A 22,803-nucleotide genomic window follows, 5' to 3' on the forward strand; every position below is an offset into this window, starting at 1 on the left:
TGCTTGGAAAGTTGAAATACGATTCTTCTGCTACTATGCTTTGACATTCGGCCCTTGATAATCAGAATCCTGCTGAACGCTTATTTAGAATTCTGAGCGTAGGCCTCATCCCATGCTTACGAAATCAAGATTTCAAGTATGGGGTTTGGAACCATATTCTAAGAAGTAGACCAAGTGATTCTTACTGAACACATTTGGCTTCACTGGCCTGTAAAACAAACTCCTGAGCAAGTCGTTGAGAGCCTTTCTGCCGGCCCCTGCCCGTCTATCCTGCCTCATCTCCCCCCCGCCCCGCCCCGCCCCTTCGTGTTCCAGCGGTGCTCGCCTGTTTGTGGCCCTCTCAGGGTGCCGCCTTTTCCAAATATTGTGTTTCCTCTACTCAGAATCTCCCCCTGCTCTGGAAAAGTTCTGTTTTTATCCTTCAAAATTCTGCTCATTTGTCACTTTCTCCATACAGTATTTTCTGCCGCCCCATTCCCATGAGCGCATTGATCATCTTTGCTGTCTGGATGCCTCATATAAGGCTCTGTTTTGTTCAGTACGCCGTCCCGGATGCCTTTGTGTGACTGTCTCCCTGTTATGACCCACCTGAGCCAATTCAGTTGTTTAGGTATTAGGCTCTTTCTGAGAGACACTGCTTACGTTTGCAGCTACAGATAAGTGAGTACGGTTGATCTGCTCCCCCAAAACTGAGCTTCCAGATGGCATGTTACTATGAAAACAAAACTCAGCCTGATCTCTGCCACACACACACAAATAGTCTTAGAGACTGTTTTCTAAACTGGGTGGAATCTCTACTCTCCATTCATTTAGAAACTCTGACAAGCACCTTTTATGAAAGGTTTATTCCAGGCAGAAGTGCTAATATGGTTTTAGTATTCATTTTAACCTACATGAGATCAGACAACAGAATTCCCTTAGAGGGGACTAATCGCAGAACCAGCGGGAACCTTAAGGCCTAGGGTACCATCCCAAAGAGTATAGACCACTGGGTTCACTAGACTTCTATGTACGTGCTCATGTAAGAGCAGTGGTTCCTGTTTGACATCTAGCCAAACCACATAGCTTACTCACCACTCTTTTCTAATACTGTAGTCATTTCTAATATCTATTATGCTAATCACCAAACTCTCTGGATTTGAAGAGAGAGAAAGATCCTGGGCTTACCTGAGGTTTCTGATTAGAAGCTTTCAGCATTAACCAATGACTGTCTCTATCCGGGAGTGGCTTTGCAAATGTTAACTGACAATCCAGGATGAATATCAGGACCCTCTGATCCAAGCCCTCCAGTCCGTTAAAACAAATAAGCACTCTCTATGCTGAAATAATTTAAATAGTTTAAATCACACCTCTCTTCCAGACTCTGGAATTTCAGGAAGCAGGTGTTGAACTTCCGTCTCTGTATCCCCAGGCCTAGCGAGGTGCCGAAGTGCATGTTTGTAATGTTAAGCAGCTGGGGGTTTTGTTTGTTTGTTTGTTTGAATGCTAAATTGCAAACTCTGCCAGAGAGTTATATCAATAATAAAACAGGTTTGCCATAGCTGTCAGAGACTGTGTCTTACCTGTGCACCTCCTTGCATGGGCTGGAATGCAGTGCCGTCGTGTCGCTCCTGGAGATCCAGCTGAGGCCTGCCCGGGATCCCCACCTCCTTGTGCAGAGAGGCTGCTCTGTCCTCCTCAGGTTTCATCTTGGGGTGCTGCAGGTGACTGCCATAAACAGAGCCCAGCTTAGGAACCTGAGGAAGGGTTGTGCAGAGCTGGTGAGGTTGCAGCCGAGGCTAACAAATTATAGGTCTCCTCTGACAGCAGAGCCAGGCAGCTCAAATATAAACTGCTCCCCCAGACCGATTCGTGATTTGTACAGTAGGACTTCATCAATTCCTTGCTAAAAGGGAAAAGGAGTGCAGTAAGGCATCATTATGTATCTCTAGATTACACTGCCTGTTGGGACATTGCTCTTAAGCAGGTGGATTTTTAAATATATATTGAAGTTTTTTTTCTTTGGGGCTAGAATTAGGGCCCAATAAGGAAAGTAGTGTGTCTGGTGTTGGATTAAACAGTCCATCATTGTTGGGCCGTTTGAGGAGTAATTTGGAGCAATTCAATTTATTATGTTTCCTTTTTTTTCCCTGCATTTTTCATTCCTGTGAGTATGGAGAGAAGAGTCTCTTGGACTTTTTAAAACTTTAACTTATATTAGTAATTATTATGGTTATACTCTGCCTTACTACACAAATTATAACTAGCTGGTATTAAAATATTCTATAGGAGCATAGTAAAAATGTTGAAATTGTTCTTGTATTATATGATAGAAGATTAATAAACAGCTCTCAAAAATCAGTAGAGAAATGATGAATAACCCAATAGGAAAGTGAATAAAGGATGTGAGTAAGCAGTCAACAAAAGAATTAAATAGCAAGTAAAAATGTGAAAAATGTTTACTCATAAATTGAGATGTGATTAAAACATTAATAATACAAGTTTTTACCTATTTTAAAAGAATGAAACTTAACAGCCGGGGTTGGCAAATGGGTGGGAATATATATGTACTCATACAAAGTATAGGATTCTGAAGGATATTTTGGCAATAAAAGTTTTTAAAGATTTATATTTTCACTTCCAGGAATTTGATTTTAGGGAGTTATTGAGGATGTTTACAGTGATTAGAGCTCCAAAACTGTTCTCAATCACAGTATTGTTTATAATAACAAAAAGTTTTTAAAAACGTTTTAAGGAAACAACGTAATGCCCTTGTATGTCCTGTTTTATAATATATCTTTAATCATTTACAATTAGTCAAAAAAGAATAAGTGAAATAATTAGTCAAAATTCATTTACAGTTGGTCAACCTTTGGCTAGTTATTTAACCAATTTCCTGTGATGAGGACAGCAACAAAGCTTAATGAGTTCTTACTCTAAATGAGTTTATTCCATAAGAACGTGTCCTCTGTTCCTTCTCTTCTCCCTACACGCTCTTCCTTCCGTGGCACTCAGTGGCAGCCGCGTCGCTTCCCCTGTCCCCTGTGAAGATGGCGCCTAACCCGCATCTCCAGCCATGACCTCTTTTTGACGTTCCAGACTCGCATTCCCAACTGCCTTTTGAACATCTGCACCCAGATGGCCTAGCAGCATGGCAAACTCAGTATGTCCACAAAAAGGAACTCATCTTTCCCAAACCCATATTTCCTACTTCCAGTAGTGGTCTGTTCATCTCAACCAGACACAAACCCTCTTAAACCGTCTTTGATTCCAGCCTGTCCCTTGCTCTATCAGTGAGAGCGCATACTAAGGCCTCTCACTTTCCTCAGTCTCTACCCCTCCCCATGCTGTTGATCCTTTGTCCTGCTCCCTCTTTCCCCACCCTTCACCAGCTCCCTCCTCTCTGTCAGGCTCTCCTTGCTTTTCTTTGTCTGTTGCAGTTGTGATATGATTGGTCTCCTCAGTGTCGTTTTTCTTCCTGCCCCCTTTTCCAGATCCACCCTGTATTCTACTTGTCGTGTTTCTGAAGCACAGTCCTCTCATCATGTTGCTCCCTTGCCCCAAAATGATGGCTTCCCTCTACCTGTAGTATAAAGGTCCCTTATTCCTGAGTCTGGCCCATCTTACCTTTTCCGTTTTCTTCCCTCTTCTCATGAACCCTGGACTTCAGCAAATCTGAGTAATGTTCTTTATTTTCTCATTTAAACCTTCCCTTAGTTAATTCACTCTGTGAATTGAAGTGCCCTCCTCTTCCCTAAAGTCTGCCATGATCTGTCCTAATACTGTCTTGGTACTTCCTTTTACAATCTTCTCTTTCTACCTGGAATTAGTTGAGTAAGTTTTATCCAGTACTGATCTTCTGAATGGTCTTTATTGCCCTGTGTGGACTAGAGGCTAGTACCAAGAGAGACTGCCCTGGTTCTTATTGCTATTATCCTTTTTCTCTGTGCTAGTTTTATTTTTTCCATGATATAGATTTGAAAAATTCACCTCCCCAAACACAAAGTCTGTTTATTTATGGTGAGATATGTTATTTATAACATTAAAGTTTAGGAAATAAGTCAAGAGCCTTAAAATTTTAAATGGCTGTGGATTGCCCTTCCTCATTACCCCTATTTTTAACATGCTAATTAATGCAGTGAACCAAATTCATAACTTTATGAAGTTTTTAATTGTCTCTTTTAGGAAACGAGATTAACTAAGCAGGTGTAATTGAAATCTGCAGTTTTAAAAACTAGATTATTCTTATAGTAAATACCAACTTGCTGTTAGTCTGGTTCTCTTGATGACCTGTTTTCCCCGTATTTGAGCTAGATTTTGTGGACCCCAGAGGTAGTGAATAGTGGTGGGTGCGTGTGCTTTGGGAATGAAGGAGGAAGAGACTTAAAAGCTGTAACTGCAGGGCTGGAGGAAACCTTCTGAAGCACATCTGGACGTGGGAGGACCGAGCCTTACGCACGTGCGTATCGCTGTGTCAGGTAGGCGGTCAGTCCGAACAGGACCCCACTGGAGCCAGGAACTGGGGAGGCTGCAGAGCCGCCGGTTTTCCCTCTGGGCCCCTCAAGGTCTCTGGGGCCTTTGGCAGGCTTTCTGTTCTCGTTATAGTTCAGTTTTCTGATCTCCAAAATGGATACATTAATTGTACCTAACCTCATAAACTTGTGAAGACACGGTGAGACGGTAATCCTTGCCTGGCTCAAGGTAAGTGCTTACTGAATGTTAACTGTCAACATCTACAAAGGGCAGAGAGGGCTGGCGACCCTGGGGCAATATAGTTTAATAGAATACATTTTCAGATAGTAAAGCTTCTCCCCCCATTGAGGGTAAATATAGTACTTTGATAGCCTGTAAAATTTTACTTTTCTTGCCTTTGAATCAATGTTTTAAAACAATTCAGTTCAAAAAGGAAAAAGGAAAAAAGTTTCCTGGTTCAACTTCATATTGAATACAAGCCTTCCAGTGCCAGAAATAAATGTCTTCAGATTCCAAAGAGGTATCGCAAACCTCTTCCTTCCTTTTATTCTTAGAGTAAAAAACAAATTTATGGTGTTTCTTATCTTAAGAACGTCCTCAATCATGTATAGTTTCATATCAAAAAGGAAAAAAATAGTATTTAATTGTTTTGCTTATGTTTAAATAGACTTTTCCTAATGGGAAACTGAAATATTTCAACTTGGTGTCTCAAAGAGATGTCAGATTAGGAATGTACCTCAGAATGATATAGTAGGCAATCGCATTGTTTCTTTTTCAGGCTAATGTCTAGACTCTTCCACTGTCTTCCAGCCCAACCCTTATAGGAGTGTGAGGTCGTGTCTGCTGCTCCTCAGAAAGGACAGAAGGATGACCAGGGAGTACCGCTCCAATCCCCAACAACTCTCTAGGGATAGAGATACTTCAGTTTTTCGTCGTCGACTTTAATGCCTTTCCTTATCCTTAGGACCAGTACATACGGTGTAAATCTCTTGGAACAGTCTTACCCTTCATAGGTGTGTCTTACTCCCTGTGGGCTGCTATAACAAAATACCACAGACTGGGTAGCTTATTAACACAGAAATATATTGCTCACAGCCCTAGGGGCTGGAAAGTCCGAAATCAGGGCGACCATGCGGGTCACTGTCTGGTGAGGGCCCTTTACTGGTTCGTAGCCAGCGACTTCTGGTTGTGTCCTCACATGGTGGAAGGGGCAGGGTTACCTCCAGAGCCCCTTTGTAAGAGCACTGTTGCATTCATGAGGGCTTCCCCTTTGTGACCTCAGCACCTCCCAAAGGTCCCACCTCCTAAGTCTTTGGGGGTTAGAATTTCAACATGTGAATTTAGGAAGGGACACAAACATTCAGACCATAGCAGTGTGCATTATCTTACAATAATCTTTCATATAAATCCCAGAATACGGAAGCTGCCTTCTTAAAAGCTTTTGCTGTGGCCATCCCCACCCAAGGACCACAGTGGCTCACTGCTGCTGACCTTTCCTGTCCTTCTTCCTTTGCTGAATTTTCAAAATTTCATCCTATTTTTACCAAATTAACTTTACTACTTAAGTAATTAAGTGACAGAGCAGACCGTTATAAAAATACCCCACTGTCCCCTCAGCTGTTTCCTATATTTGTCATGCTTATACTGTTTGCTTTTTATCCCTTCACCTTTCCAAATCACATCTGTCCTTTAAAGATAAGCTGGGGTCATGTGTAGCTCAGAGCCTTGTCCCTTTATTTTATCCCACATGAATAATTCCTTTTTTTCAGAATTATTTTCCTGTTTATTATTTGCACTACTCAGTTTTATCAGTTGATTTGTAAGTGCCCGGTGTTTTCTTTCTTTCCAGTTGCCTGGTGTTTTCTGTCTTTCCAGTTAAGTCCTTTCAGACAGATATCACACTGACCCTTTTTGTAGTGTGATATGGTAGGTATTCCATAAATATTTTTTAATACTGCTAATGACTTCTAGACTAATAACATGCTCAAGCAGGTGAAATCAGGTGTCGAATGAGTTGTTATTAGTTGCTTTATCAAGAGATTAGGAGAAAATAAATTGAATTTATTAAAAGTATTGTGAATAAGAATCTGCATATTAAAAACAAACAAAACAAGAACAGCACTATCAAGAGTCTTTTTTACACAAATACATGTAAAATATACCAGGAAGGGGCTTCCCTGGTGGCGCAGTGGTTAAGAATCTGCCTGCCAGTGCAGGGGACACAGGTTCGATCCCTGGTCCGGGAAGATCCCACATGCTGTGGAGCATCTAACCCCGAGTGCCACAACTACTGAGCCTGCGCTCTAGAGCCCACGAGCCACAGCTACTGAAGCTCACGCGCCTAGAGCCTGTGCTCTGCCACAAGAGAAGCCACCGCAGTGAGAAGCCCAGGCATCACAGCGAAGACCCAACACAGCCAAAAATGAATAAATAAATTTTTTAAAAAATTAAAAAATATATATATATACACCAGGAAAACAAAATTACCAGTTAAGACGTAAAGTGTAAATATTTTTTCAAACCTGGAAGCACTATGTTACATTTAAGGAACTTTAAATTTTGATAATCCAAACCATAGCTAAGGATAACTTTATTTAAATATGAATACTTATTTTAAATATAACAGCTTCCAGATTTCATGAGACGTTATAGAAATACCTTTTTATGTTTTCTAGAATCCAAGTGGGGAGGAGTTTCAGGACACACATGAATTGCTAAGTGCAGTTTCACTGTGTCATTTTTAGGCCACACAGATACTTGAATGAATTTATGATCCTTCCAAATCTTTGCATGTTTCCTACAAAATTTATCTTTCCCCAGAACCTCTAGGAGTGTGGCTCTTTCGGGTCTCAGGTTTTCCGTGACGATCTGCTCTTTCTGGGTATGCTTGGCTCTCCCTTTCCTCTTAGAGTCTCTAGTTATAGGCACGGAAGGGCTCGTCTGTGCTCTGGGGTCAGGGTCGCCTTGCTTCCTTCTCCTTTACACATCACTCTTATTTTATAGCCAGCCGCAGTTAGCTGTAATTATTGATAGGCCGTCTAGTTCGCTGGGTTACGCTGGTGTTTTGCATTTTATCCTTTTACAGTTGTCCTAATGTACTGCTGCCTTTCCTGCGGCTGGTATTGACAGGTCAAGCTGGCAGATAAAATGCAGGCCCTGGGTATCACTGATCCCCTTCTCCTTCCTTCCTTTCTCTACATTTGGTAGCGTCCCTGCCACCAGAGCAGAGCTAAAGGGATCTAGGGGACAGCAGGCCAGGCTAAAGTGGTAATGGCACCTCAGATAATACACTTAGGTGGGCGTGAGTGAGCTATATCAGGGATTACAGAATTTAATTAATACAATTGTTTAAAGCTTTTATTGCATCTTTTATTTTTTCCAAAAGTCTCACTTGGAATTCAAAGGACACAGATAAATGCTGCCCCTAGTTGAAGGCTGGGGCAAGACCAAACAAATGTTTGGCCTCTTCTCATTTCACTGGACCCCCCGCCACAGGTGGCCACCCTCAGGTACCTCCAGTAACCCTAAGGAAAGCGGAGTAGAAGTGACTGACACAAACAGGTCCCATCTTGAGGCATAATCCTGGTGTCTTCAATCCTGTTCTACTCTGGGATGTCTGACTCATCGTGACTGTTGCTGAGAAACTCCTTTCCTACCCTGTGCATGTTACTAAAACCACTCTTTCACCTAGTGTTTCCATCTTGGTAAATAGTTAGCTCCATTCATTCAGTTACACAGGCTGAAACGAAACCTGCAGTCATCCTTGTCTCTTCCCTACTCTCCGCTTCCGGTCCCTGAGCACACCATGTTGCTTTTCTGCCTTCAGAATACATCCCACCGTGCCACCCTGGTCAGCCTCTTTTTTGTTTTTCTCCTAGAAACAAACTGCAGTAGCCAATTAGCAGTCTTCTTTTTTCACTCTCCACCCCCAGTCCCCCAACACACAAACCACAGTCTAGTACAGTGGTCAGTTACACGGGTTCTTAAACCAGACTGCCTGCATTCATACCTGGGTCAGCTGTCTATGTCATTAAGAACGTGAATTAACCTTTCTGGGCCTCAGTTTCCTTAACAGGTAAATGACGAGGAGGAGGACGGTACTAGTTACCTCATACAGTTGTGTCAGATAAGTTATTGTATGGAAATTACTTAGAGTAGCGCTTGGCAAATAGTAAACATCCAGTGAATGTTAGGTAGTGGGTGACACTGAGGGTATTGCAGTTGTTATTTTTTATTCATACAGAGTCTAAACTGACCGCCTTCAGACATTAATCAGATGTGTCCTCCATCGGCCTCCTGTCACTTTTAGAGCAGTATCCAGAGTCCTCACCATGGCCTGCAGGACCCCCTCCGACCATCCTCTGCCCTCGCTCCTTTTCCTGCAGCTGTCCTGCTGCTGCCCTCCGCCTGCCACGCCACTGCTGCCTCCGTGCCCGTGGGCCCTCTGCCGGACGTGCTCACCCCGCACACGGACACGCGACTCGCCACTCCCTTCCTTTCATCTCTGCTGAGTGTTAGATCCTCAGAGCGGTCAGAGTATCGTTCTGTCATTTTCTGTATCCTTCAACTTAACACATTATTGACCGGAGATGTATTAACGCCACAGACGTTAGTTTCTGCAAAAATCCCCCAGTCAATAATGTGTTATCTTTTCATAAGATATGAAGAAAATCATCGCTACCTAACATCACGTTATATATCTGTTTGTTGATTATTTACCCCACTATGCTGAGTTCCATAACAAATGAAAGCAAGAGACTTTGTTCATCATTTTAGCCCCAGGCCCTTTCATGTACATAGTAGGTGCTCAAGAGGTGTTTGTAAATGGAGGGATGGGGTGGGGTGGGGTGGACGATCGAAGAAAGATTTTCCCGTTTGTTCTTACCCGAGAAATGCTGAGGTTACAAACCAGGTAGTTGGAGGGAGGCCTGAGTAAACTTTCTCGAGATGAAAACTCCTTAGGGAAGAGTTCAGGTTGATTTTTCTTTTCTTTTCTTTTCTTTTTCCTTTTTTGTTGATAAGAATGTATCAAGTAATTTACCATAATTGTCTCAATTAATCACATATGGATTAGTTGCATTATTAAATTAGTACCTTTTTATAGTTAATGTTCAAGGTCTGCTACATATGCCTTTCCTTTGCAGCTAATGACAAGGAAATTGGGTTTATCTTTTATTGAGCATTATTAAATGCAAGAAACATGTCATTCTCCCTCTTATTACAACCTCAGGTCACAAGAAGAGGGATTTAAAGTCTGTCTAGTATTACGAAAAATAGAGACATAAGTAATCTTCACCAAAAATTCTTCTTCTGATAAAGAGCAGTAGGTCCAGGTGTCTATGAAAATGTGATTTTTTTTTTTTAAGCATTCATGTTTAAAATGCTTTCTAGTCCCTCAGAGATAGAACAGAGTTATTTGTTCACTTAGGAATTTTAAAAATTAGCATTTGCCATTTATCTTAAATAATGATGTAATTTAATTACTGTTTGATGACTGTACTAATTCATTGACATTAATACTTATCCATTAACTTTAACACGTGGAGAAATTAGAGAAATAAAGAATTTCAAGAATAACTGGTAATCTTGAGCACCTTTGTTTTTGCTTTCTTCGTAATTCCTGAGATTTAAAAAAAATTACCCTTACTAATTTCACTTCATTATAATGTACTACATTTCTAGGACATGCAAGTTATTTGGTGCTTTTTATTTTGGGCCTCTCTTACGCCTTCATACTTAAACCCAACAGTCTTCTGAACTACATCTTGTTATAATCTGAGTGGAAAAATGACTTTCTGATTTGAAGAGGGGTTCGTCACATGCTAATTTGTCATTTAGCCTTTTTTAAAAAATCACTGACATTAAATGAGTTAGTGTTTGGAGTTGATCTTCTAAATTGTGTCTATCCAAATTGGTACCACTCAGAGATGGTATCAGAGGACGTGTGTGAGTGTCGGACGGTAACGCAGGTGCTCTGTGGCGAGCTCGGGGAGGGTGGCCATCTCCCATGGAGCAGGACAAAGCCCACCTGATCTTGGTTATCGGCATGAGTGACGATCACGAAAGAGGTCCTGCAGGCTTTCCCATCCTTCCACATCAGCTTTCCCATCGCTGCGAGGCAGAATTCACCACGCTTTGCATGGCTCGCCAGCCCACCCTGTGTTTTTTCTTAACGTCAACATAGAAGATTTTTACCTCTTCTATTTACAAACATGATTTTTATTAGAGAAAGAATTTAAGCGTAAGTCAGAGTAGCCAAAAATCAGAGATCTTTGCTGTAAGCTGTTTTCCCTTTTTATTCATATGTGGACTTTAAAATTTATTATTATTATTATTATTACAGGCCATGGTTGCTTGTTATCCAGGCAACGGAACGGGTTATGTACGTCATGTCGATAATCCAAATGGAGATGGAAGATGTGTGACATGTATATATTATCTTAATAAAGACTGGGATGCCAAGGTATGCCACCTCATTGAGCATTTTTTTTTCTTACAGGTATTTTTTCCTCACAAGTAGTGTTAAGATTCATACTCCTCATAGGTGAGACTGTCTTTAAAACGTGGCACAGTTAAACATTCCTCCTTAGGTATGTTTCACTCAGGTATTAGGAGTGGGTCTTTGTTAACATGAAACAGATCCTCATAGAGCTCAAAAAGTAGATTCCCTTATTTCGGATGTTGAAACATTCATATCCAAAATTTAACTTTAACAAAAGTATCTTTTATTAAAATAATATCCCTTCTAGTAGTTTTTATAAAAACACTTCTGAGAGTGTTTGTTTTATCATGACTTTTGCAGGAGATTATGTATTATGATTATGAAGTTATTTGCTCTTTAGCGCCTGCATTTCGTGCTTTGCATTGTTGCAGAGGTGGTGTCTGGCACTGGGCTATGGGATATAGGAGGCAGGATTTCTTTGTCCCCGGATTATGAAAAGCTAGTTTATCGGTACTGAAAAATCCTGTAACACCAGTTAGAATGTGCAGTGTATCCAATTTCTCGTGTGGCAAATATTTATTCCCTTAACATCAGCCTGAGTTTCACTTAAGTTTAAATGATTTAAACTTTAGAAGTGTGTCATGTATTATTGCACTGGAGGTTGTATAAACTAATTTTTGGTTGATTTTTGTAAAAAATCTCTTTTTACTTACATGTAATGAAGCAAAATATTTAAATAGAAAAGTGAACATAATGTATAGCCCAGTGGATTTTCAGAGAGTGAACACACTTGTGTAGCTAAGGTAATTTTTAAAAAATCAAATAACCTTTAAAACACCTTCTTCCACCACATGCATACGCACATAAATGGAAATCATGAGGTCTTAAATGTACAAAAACTTAGTCCTGTTCTAAAAGCAAATCCTAAAACTTAGAGTATGCTCACGGTGATCCAGTCATCTTTCCATATCATATACTGATTTAAAGAATTTCCTCTGTCCTTGATACTCTATGTAGAAAACCCTAAAGATTCCACACAGAAACTGTTAGAACTGATAAATGAATTCAGCAAGGTAGCAGGATACAAGATTAATATACAGAAATCTGTTGCATTTCTTTACACTAACAATGAAATACCAGAGAAAGTAAAAAAATTCTGTTTAAAATCACATCATAAAAAGAATATATCTAGGAATAAATCTAACCAAGGAGGTGAAGGACTTATATGCTGAGAACTATAAGACACTGATAAAGGAAATCAAAGGTGATGCAAGGAAAAGGGAAGATATTCCATGCTTTTGGATTGGAAGAATTAATATAGTTAAAATATGGCCATATAACCCAAAGCAGTCTACAGATTTAATGAAATCCCCATCAGATTAGCCATGACATTCTTCACATAACTAGAACAGATCATCCTAAAATTCATATAGAATCACAAAAAAACCAGAATTGCCAAAGTGATCCTGAGGAAAAAGAACAAAGCTGGAGGCACAGCCCTCCCAGACTTCAGACTATACTCCAAAGCTACAGTACTCAAAAGAGTGTGGTGTTGGCACAGAAACAGACATATGGATTGGTGAGACAGAATAGAGAGCCCAGAAACAAACCCACACACCTACGGTCAGTTAATCTTTGACAGAGCAGGCAAGAATATACAGTGGAGAAAAGACGGTCTCTTCAGCACGTGGTGCTGGGAAAGTTGGACAGCCGCATGTAAATCAGTGAAGTTAGAACACACCTTCACACATGCACAAAAATAGACTCAAAATGGCTTAAAGACTTAAATATAAGACATGACAGCATAAAACTCCAAGAAGAGAACACAGGCAAAACATCCTCTGACATAAATCGTACCAATGTTTTTCTTAGGTCAGTCTCCCAAGGCAATAGAAACAAAAGCAAAAATAAACAAATGGAACCTAATCAAACTTATAAGCTTTTGCACAGCAAGGGAAACCATAAACAAAAGGAAAAGACAGCCTATGCGCTGGGAGAAAATATTTGCAAACAGTGCGACCGACAAAAGCTTAATTTCCAGAATATACAAATAGCTCATACAATTCAATAACAAAACAAACAAACAACCCAATCAGAAAATGGCAGAAGAACTAAGTAGACATTTCTCCAAAGAAGACATGCAGATGGCCAACAGACACAGGAAAAGATGCTCAACATTACTAATTATCAGAGAAATGCAAATCAAAAGTACAATGAGGTAACACCTCACAGAACGGTCAGAATGGCCATCATCAAAAAGTCTACAAATAATAAATGCTGGAGAGGGTGTGGAGAAAAGGGAACCCTCTTGCACTGTTGGTGGGAACGTAAATTGGTGCAGCCACTATGGAGAACAGTATGGAGGTTCCTTAAAAAATTAAAAAGAGTTACCATATGATCCAGCAATCCCACTCCTGGGCATGTATCTGGAAAAGACAAAAGCTCTAATTCAAAAAGATACATGCACCCCAGTGTTCATAGCGGCACTACTTACAATAGCCAAGGCATGGAAGCAACCTAAGGGTCTATCGACAGAGGAATGGATAAAGAAGATGCAGTACATATATACAATGGAATACTACTCAGGTACAAAAAAGAACAAAATAATGCCATTTGCAGCAACATGGATGGACTTAGAGATTATCATGCTAAGTGAAGTAAGTCAGACAGAGAAAGACAAATATTATATGATATCACTTATATGTAGAATCTGAAAAATATTACAAATGAACTTATTTACAAAATAGAAACAGACTCAGACATAGAAAACAAACTTATGGTTACCAGAGGGGAAAGTGGGGAGGGATAAATTGGGAGTATGGGATTAACAGATGCACACTGCTATATCTAGAATCGGGAAACAAGGATTTACCATATAGCACAGGGAACCGTATCCAATATCTTGTAATAAACTATAATCGACAAGAATTTTTAAGAAAGAATAATATAGATATGCACACATATGTGTATAACCGAATCACTCTGCTGTACATCTAAAACTAACACAATATTGTAAATCAACTATACCTCAATAAAATGAATAAAGTTTAGAATTAAAAAGAGCAAGTAACAAAACAAATGCAAGAATAGAAAGTATTATAGAAGTGTGACAAGTAGTTAAAAGTAAAAAATGTTACTTTTCTGGGAAAAAAAAAAGAATTTCCTCTGTCCTACTCCAAGTTCAAAGTAGAGGTAAGTTCTACTGCTAAGTATATTTTGAGGCATTATGTCAACAAACATGGTTTTTTGTTATAGCTTTTAAAGTTTGAAATAGAGACATAAAATTGGTAATTCACCTTGAGCCCAACGCACAAAACAAATTGCTATAAATTTGGTTAGAATTAAAATTTTTTTCCCGATTTTGTGAATATCTAGAAAACTATGAATATGTTTGATCAACTCTTAAATTTTACATTTTGTTAGAATCTAGGTTCTTTCTAGGCTGATCTTTTAATTTTTATATGACCTGTCCAAGGTCATTAATACGTTGTTTTTAAATTAGCATATAAGCAGAAAAAAATCTTCAGTATTTTTATATGTAAAACTGAAAACTTTCACTGCAAGATTGCACTGAATATGTACACTGTGGCAGAAGTTATTCTGGGTGCTGGAAACAGCAGAAATAGAACTATCCCTCCTAGAGCTTGGGCTGGAGTGGAGGGTACAGATCAGTAGACGGACGATTACAGTTGGCGCTGCCAAGTGCAGGACAGATTGCTGTGGGAACACGTGGGAGCCCGCCTAATTCAGGGATCAGGGAACGTTTCCCAGAGGAAGACTGGTAGCTTCAACTACGTGTTTCTGAACATTTTCAGCAGATGGCCTGTGCTATTCCCGGCGACTCCAGTGAAAGGGCGGAGGGCAGGGGGAGAGAAAAGAGGCATGTTCTCGGTCACAGTCTAGAGCTCCTTTAAAAGATGTCTGCACGAGTGCTTTGGCAGTCGCTCGGAACAACGCTGGAACCTGAGGAAGGAAGGCAAGGGAACCGGGTAGCCTGAATCTACCTTACTTGACAGTGAGCTTCTCTGGCTGTAGTGGAACCGAGGAATAGGCTCCGCCTCCATGGTGTCTTGATCAAGTATCAATGTGCCTTTCAGTTGAAGAGTCTACCTGTTAGGAGTTGAGTTTTCCAAGGGTGAAGAGCTACTCACTTGGGTCGGGTTTACCTCGCTTTACTCCCCCCCCCCCCCCAGATTATAATTACCACAAGGACCACATCTGTCTGAATTATTTCCTACTCTGCTCCCAGGGCCCAGAACAGGGCCCAGAACAATAGACATCCAGTCAGTATTGGAATGAATAGGTAAGTCCATCTGGTCCAAACAGAGAAGGGTATTTGCTGGGGTAAATAGTAATGATCCTTTGTGAGGGGAGTCCAGTTGTATAGGCGGGGAGTCATCCCTGTGTCAGGCCCAGTCTGGGGAGGGAGAGCTACAGTTTCTAATAATGACTGCAGCGCTGATGATAAATGACACTTTCTACTGATTTAGTGAGTTCCTTAAATAAGAGGCATTAGATTTGGCAAGGGCAAAGAACTAGTTCTTTGACATACTTAACCATTTGTAGTAATTTAGTCAACATGACTAGATACGGATACATTTTTAAGAGTAGGTTAAGCAGATCATCACCATACATAAATAAGAAATGCTTACTACTCTTCCAGGCTTTCAAGTGTCATTTTAAGACTTTTGAGTTCAGATCATATACATCTGTCTCATCAAGTATTTACAAAATTCTCTAAAAGAAGGAACGAATGTTTCCTTGTATTGATTGGTGCATGTACTTGAAATCTCAGCTCACCTTCCCACCTCGTTAACCGAGATATGTTTGTGAATAATTGATTTAAGACTTCGGATATCCTGAATTGGTCTTTTCCCCCCTAAATTTAATTTTGTAGCATTCTTGGGTCACTCACGCTTACATATTTGGCCCTTTTCCTAGGTAAGTGGAGGTATACTTCGAATTTTCCCGGAAGGCAAGGCCCAGTTTGCCGACATTGAACCCAGGTTTGATAGACTGCTGTTTTTCTGGTCCGACCGTCGCAACCCTCATGAAGTGCAGCCAGCATACGCTACAAGGTAGTACTCCTCCCCTTCAGGAAGAAGTGGTCAAGAGCATGTAGGGTAGGAGGGGGTGGCTGGGGTGAACATGGATATTTTCTAATGCGTACTTTCCTGCTCTTCACCTGCCTTTATCAGAGGGCCTCGGTCGTAACTGTTTAATTTGAATAATTCTATGAGATTGATTCACAGTTGGTACCAAATGCTTGTGAGTCTCTTTGCACAGCCACTCGGTGTCTGGGGTCAGTCACGGGAGCATGGGGCTCCCGTCTTCCCTTAACTATGATCCCTTCTCGGATCTGGTGAGAGTATTCACTTAGGGAGTAAAGATTAGATAGAGAAGGGAAAGGGCAACTTCGTTAAAGGTGGTCCGGCAGGGGTGGGGGGCAGAGGGATGACGTAGAAAAATGATACAGAAGAGAAAAACACATGACCAGAGAGTAGAAATACAGAGGAAGAGTAGAGCAAAGGCAAGTGGAGAAGAGGTATTTGGGAGTTAATGTTAGAAAACTCACCCTTCAGCTTCAACAGTAAGCGTCTGTGAGGCTTGTTACACGCTCCTCTGCATTATTTTCTACGTTACACTCTCTTCCTACAAAGTTTAGTTTTCTAAACCTATTATGTTTAATGTATTCTTAAAAACATTTCTTTTACCATTTACCATGACCCAATTAAAATGTTTATTAAAATGGAAGATGTTACAGACATTGTTATCAAAATGAATATTCGGGGGAAAAAGTGCTACTTTTTAATACCTATTTTTCATTATAGAAGGGACTTCGAACCTTACAGCACTGAATCACTGGCACGCATTTGCCTAGGTCCCTTAGACACACTGGGAGAAGAGCTGCCTCTTGATAATGATGTTAGGGACGGGCCAGCAGTTGATGAGGTTCAAGCTCTGAAGCCTTTGTCACCTGTCCCTCCTTCTGGCTTCTCTCCGAGCCATGTCGCCTCAGCCGTGATTCATCGTAGTGAGTGCCGGCTGAGTGGTGTGGCTAGCGGCCAAAAGAATCCCTGGGTGGAGGCCGGGGGTCCCGTCACACCACACGGCGCGGCGTCCTGAATCCCCGCCTCGCCTCCCGTGCCCCCGGTGCCCGTCTCTGCCCTAGAGACCGCTTCACAGACATTGCTTTTTATGGAATCTCGGATACGGTGTGGTTGTAGCCTTTCTAGATGAAGACAGAACCGACATTTTAGGTGGTAAATAGATGCCAGACGATTAGGGAGTGCTCCAGGGCTTTGGAGGAGGGAGACAGGCCTGTTGAATTGGAATCGATGGGTCCAGTGTCACCACTGGGCCTGGAGTGTGGGGAGTGGGGAGTAGGGCAGCGTCGGCCTCTGCCGGGAGCGGGGGCGGCTGTGGAAGTCCCAGCAGAGGGGGACGTGGGGACGAGGGGCCTCTAAACAGATGGCTGGAGGGAGAGGCAGGGGAAGCAGAGCCACGCCTGCTGCTCTACAGCTGTCTTCTGGGAAGGCCTTGGGGCAGGTGTTAGAACTCTGATGACTACGTAACTGAAAGTGTAGGGCAGGTGCGGAAGACCTGCCAAAGTGTTTGTGCACCTTCCCTGTTGCCACGGCCGCCTGACAGGACAGAAGAGGCTGCGTGGTAGGGGAGGGGCTGGAGCTCTGGAAGCCGGGAGGCCAGACCTCAAGCTCAGCTCTGCCCCTTTGCAGCTGAGTGGCCTGGGCCTTCGGCCTCCCCCGCTGCCCAGACTCCCAGCCTCCACTCTACTCTGCCTTTGACTCGTTGCTTCCGACGTGTTACGGGATTTAGTTCTGCCACGTTTGCTGGCTCTTCATTTGATCAGTCAGTGTTGCTTTGTCCCCCAGTGAACACTGGCCAGAAGCCGCAGGACACTCTGACCGATGGCTGCGTTCTACTCAGGCGCTGGTCATGTGCAGCGGGCTTCCACTTCCTGTGGTGTGTGCACATTTCCCACGTTATTGGTACCAAAAGCTGTAACTAAGTGGTATTTAATAAACCAGAGATTCTTCAGTATTTGTGAAATGAGATATTCCAAGTGAGTGATGAAATTTTCAGAAAAATGAAACAAAACATAGTATAATTGCTTTGATAAAAATCCTAAAACATTCTTAGCATAATGTAACTTTCTTGATGACTCCAGCTTGTAAAATTGTAAACCCGCATCACGATTCTTTGCCGGTATGTGTGTAGTGGTGTCCTTAGAAGTGGTGGAGACTTAGCCCTCCCTTGCTCTACAGGGCCCCTGGCCTTGAGTCCTTCTCTGTTTTTCTTTTAGAACTTGTGCTATTGATAGCGTGCTTTTTCTGTAACAGCCACTCTTACCTTCTTACTGTCTGTTTCTGATCTGCTGTGGGCTTGCAAAACAGATAATCAAGTAGGTTAAGTGGGTGTTAAGAAAGTCATAAAAACTCATCAACTCTGCAACATAAATTTTAGCTACTCCTGGCTCTCTGCCATACTCTTGAGCACTGGGACTACTGGTTAAGTGAGTGGGTTGTTGCTCCGCTCGCTTATCATCTGATGTCACCCCAAGTTAGGCATTATTTTGGCGTTACAAGTTTTAGTAGACCTTTGCAACAGAATACCCTTTGTTTTCCCCAGTGTGATCATTCTTACCCTATTCTGAATTTTCTTTTAGGTACGCAATAACTGTTTGGTATTTTGATGCAGATGAGAGAGCACGAGCTAAAGTAAAATATCTAACAGGTAAACATCTGGGGCCAGGGTACACCGGAAGGAAGAGACCCCGCAGCCAGGCAGGGCTTTCCGTGAGCCAGAAGACTGGCTCCTTGTTTCCGTCTGATTCTTAATTCCCCTATTGAAGAGGGCTGCTCTTAAGTCATCTTCATCGTTATCTTGAACCGTCACAATTGCCCAAAGATGAGGAAAGTTTGAGACAAAGAAGTCTGGGAAAATCGTTTGAGTCCAAGCTGAGTTTTTCTGTGGTAATCCTTTTCAGTCACAGGCTGGCTTCCTCTCATTCTCCCCGCAGAGGAAAGGTAGTAATATCCTTTCCGTGTTAGATGTACGTGCTCTGAAGAGTACTCCAGGTCTGCCATGTAAAATGTGGACATGAAGAAAATTAATACAAAGGGGATGAATTGACATGCTGAAATCAGTAAAGCAGACAGGCATGTGGAGTCCATGTCTGCCAGTGGCGTCCATAGGTCACCCCCAGTTACAGGTTATCTCCTGGAGCAGTTGGGTCTGAGGTTTCCATCGGATGGACCACTGACCTGTCTTGTCTTTAACCCTACCTTGTATCTCCACAAACCTGCTCAAGTTCATTCATATTACTGATTTAACTAGCTGTATATTCATGAGCCCGTTGATAATCCCACATCAGCCTTTTATAAAACTATAAAAATTGAATGTTCACGCATTTTCTGTGTATTTTTAAAGTTTATTTGGGACAGAAGCCTAGTAGTGTGCTTTCAGTGATGCTGAACACACTGTGCTCTTACAGCAGTTTGATTTGCTTTTCAAATAAAAGGAGACAAAAATCATTATCTCTGTGTAGAGAATGATTTTTCCCTTTGAGGGTTTACTAGTTCAGCGTCTGTGCATGCCTCGTAATACAGTCCTGAGGGTAACTTTTGGAAGTGCAAGCATGATCGTTTTCAGATGATGTGTGTTTGCAAAGCTGAAACGCTGTGCATACTGTTAGGAACTTAGTGGGAAGCAGTCAGTACTCTGGTGCTTACTGAATGAATGAATTTTTTTTTTACCTTGCAGGTGAAAAAGGTGTGAGGGTTGAACTCAATAAACCTTCTGATTCAATCAGTAAAGACGTCTTATAGAGCCTTTGATCCAGCAATACCCCACTCATCTACAGTAATTATTGACGCTGTTTGTTAACTTGTGAATACGAATAAATGGGACAAAGAAAATAGACCACCAGTTGGCAATTTAAGGAAACCAACAACTTTTTTGTGTTGCATCAAAACGAAGATTTTGACTGTGTGGCTTTGTACTGCATGATTGACTCCAAACCTGTGATGGGAGGAATATAGGTTATCAGCTGAAAGTGGTATTTACATCTGGACATGAGATAAGTGCCCTAGGTGGAACTTTTTCACTCTTATATTTGCCAGGTCTGTCGTCTAGCTGACTGCATTGCATCTCTCCCTTTTTTATATAGTCAAGTTTGAATTTGAAGTAATTTTTATATGATCAGGTACAATTTATCAAAACTGAATTGAGAAAAAAATTACAGTATTATTCCCCCAAATAGCATCAATCTATTTTTGTAAACCTCTTCGTACTATTAAATTTTGCCCTAAGAGGCCTCTTATAATGATTGTTGCCAGTGACTAATGATTACTTTAATTTTCTTTTTACTTAAAATAAGAAAAGGAGCACTTTAATCACCAGCTGAAAAATCCGATTGTTTTGTGTCCTGTCTTACACTAATTTGGACTCTTAGAAATTGCTGCTGTTGTTTTCCTGACATTGTTAGTAGTGAAACATAACAGTAAAGCCATCACCGTTTACTACCAATAACTTCTAGTTCATGCTTTATAAGAAAACATACACAGTAAAAAGGTTTTATCTTTTAAGTTACATTTAAAAAAACTAAAGTGACTGGCACTAAATGAACTTGAGGTTATCCTCAGCATCAAGTTCCCAAGATAAAGGGCTTTCTTATGCTTTCAGGTATATATATCCTATAGATGTAGAAGATACTGTCCCCTTTCCTAAGACTTTTCCTTTTGCTTCCCGTCAAGTTGATTGTACTTTCAATTTTGCTGTTAACGTTTTCTTCCTACTCCTGTGCCCATCTGGTCAGCAGATCAGCACCTCGTTCCTGTTGGGTAGCGTCAAGGGGAGGCTGTGCACATTCAGACTGAACGGTGTTGGTAGAGACTTAACGTTAGTGACGCCTCAGACCCCTGCTGACACACTCCCCAGACATGACGCTCTTCGTCAGTACCGAAAGATGGATGTTTAGCTTACAAACACGAAACACAAAGCAGAAAAACAGATACTTTTATGTTTCATGAGTTTGCTTTTTCACTTTTCAGGAAAAAAAGAGGGAATACTACAAAATCACACAAGGCCTCCCAGACTTCTGTTATTTAACACCTGAATTAGGATGGGTGTCTTAGACTTCAGTTTCCTAGGCTCTTCAGCAAAGCCCTAAGGGTGGTATCTGTATTTTGCGTGAATTATGGGTGTAAGACCTTTGCCCACTTCAGTTTTCTATCTCTATCCTTAATCTTCTTTGCCAAAATAATGTGAGTGTACAGAAATATTTCTGTATATTTCAACCTATGACAGTTTTAGCATCTGTATAGTTTGTACTCAATTAGAGACCTTTTCTATGGAAAGCTCAGTAATTTTTATTAAAAGATTGCTATTGTTCATGTAAAACATGAAAAAAAAATTGTTTAGTGAACTGACAGTGTGGACTTAGGGTGGGATTGAATATTCAGTATTGTGATCTCACTTCCGGAGAACTTGCAGGAGACAATTACAGTTGACTGTTGTTTTTCCTCGCCCGCGTGCAGTTTCGTTCCGCTTCCTCTCCTAGTTCCATAGAATACAGCGGAGCGTCTCGACAGTAAGTGCCTCTGCCCCCTGCCCTCCACACTCCCCGAGCGCAAGTTGTCTTTGCCACCCGGCCTGCGGTGCAGTGCGCTGCCTGAGGCCACAACTCAAAAAGCGCTGTTATTTTTAGGTCTAGTAGAAATCGTATGATGTGGATGGGAGGCTTGTCTGTGAAGGTGTACAGCAACAGCCTTTTAATCTGGGAGCCCCTGTGTCATTCAGATGTGTTTCTCTGCAGTTGTGCAAAGTGTCAGATTCTACTACCTGTGGGTTTTGCTCACCAGACAGGTTTTAAGTTTTGGTTTTTTGTGTTTTTTTGTTTTTTGTTTTTGGAAAAGTTTATGTAAGTTCTTGGAGATTGTTGTGAAAGGATTGAGAAATCGGGATAGCCATTCCTTTAATATCCATTTAAAATCTGTTCATTTCATGTTAGTGGGACCGTTAACTTGTCACCAAGCAGGACTCTATATAAAACAAAATTTAAAACTTTTTGTGGCCTATATGTGTTTAATCCTGGTTAAAGATAAAGCTTCTAGTGCTGTTTTCATTCACCATATTAACCAGCCGTAAAACACAGACCTTTATCCACAGCAGGCAAAGAATTTGAGGATTCATCTACAGATAGACTATAAAGTCATGTAATTTGAGAAGCGGCGTTTCATTATGAAAAAGCTCTCCAGATGCTTGTAAAGCTAATCTAATTAAAAAGATGTATAAATGTTCTTGAAAAAATTATGCTTCTTTCCGCCTGTCTTGTTTTTTTTTTAATCCTTTATCATACACTGACTTTCTTAATGGGCCCTTCCGTCAGATAATGTGCTTTTCTATCACACATCTCTGGTTCAGTCCAGAGCGTTTGGTATTGCTTTTTATAAATGATAACGGGGAAGAGAGAACAGTAAACATGGGAGTCTGACAATTTCAGCAACATCCTGGGAGTAGCTGAACTGGGTCCACGGGCTCCATGACCTCTGGCTGGATTCTCAACATTTGGATTCTTGCCCTTTTACTAGGATTTTTATGCTGTCGAGCATATCTGTGTCGCCCCTCTGCTGCAAAAAGGAAGGGCCACTAGGTTCTATCGCTGGCCGTCACAGGTGTCCTATGTGTGTATGTAAGAAACTGAAGAGCTCTCACAACATGAGGTCAATATACAAGTTCATTTATCTCTTATTTAAAATATTTTTCGGTATGGTGTTTTTGTTATATCCCAACCTATCCTGGGGCATTTGGACAGTTGTGCTGAAACATAGCTGCGTGGGTTAAAGGAGAGGGCAGATGAGCTAGGGATGGATGAAGACTTCGTTAAA

General features: G+C 41.3%; 1 protein-coding gene across 2 annotated transcripts in view; it reads left to right on the top strand.

Annotated features, from left to right (window-relative positions):
* The window catches only part of EGLN1 (egl-9 family hypoxia inducible factor 1), a 57,104-nt gene extending 34,878 nt beyond the window's left edge, over positions 1–22,226 (top strand). The window contains exons 2-5 of one of the 2 annotated variants that reach the window (XM_067711102.1): positions 10,796–10,915; positions 15,836–15,972; positions 18,582–18,649; positions 19,679–22,226. In XM_067711102.1, coding sequence (XP_067567203.1) covers positions 10,796–10,915; positions 15,836–15,972; positions 18,582–18,649; positions 19,679–19,743 — 390 coding nt within the window. In that variant the 3' untranslated portion in view covers positions 19,744–22,226. Of the gene's footprint in view, positions 1–10,795; positions 10,916–14,709; positions 14,871–15,835; positions 15,973–18,581; positions 18,650–19,678 lie in introns of those variants that run through there. The other variant, XR_010936056.1, reaches the window with a different exon arrangement.
* The last annotated feature ends 577 nt before the right edge of the window (positions 22,227–22,803 follow it).

This window comes from Pseudorca crassidens, chromosome 16 (genome assembly GCF_039906515.1).
Source record: "Pseudorca crassidens isolate mPseCra1 chromosome 16, mPseCra1.hap1, whole genome shotgun sequence".
In the NCBI taxonomy this organism is placed as follows: Eukaryota; Metazoa; Chordata; class Mammalia; order Artiodactyla; family Delphinidae; genus Pseudorca; species Pseudorca crassidens.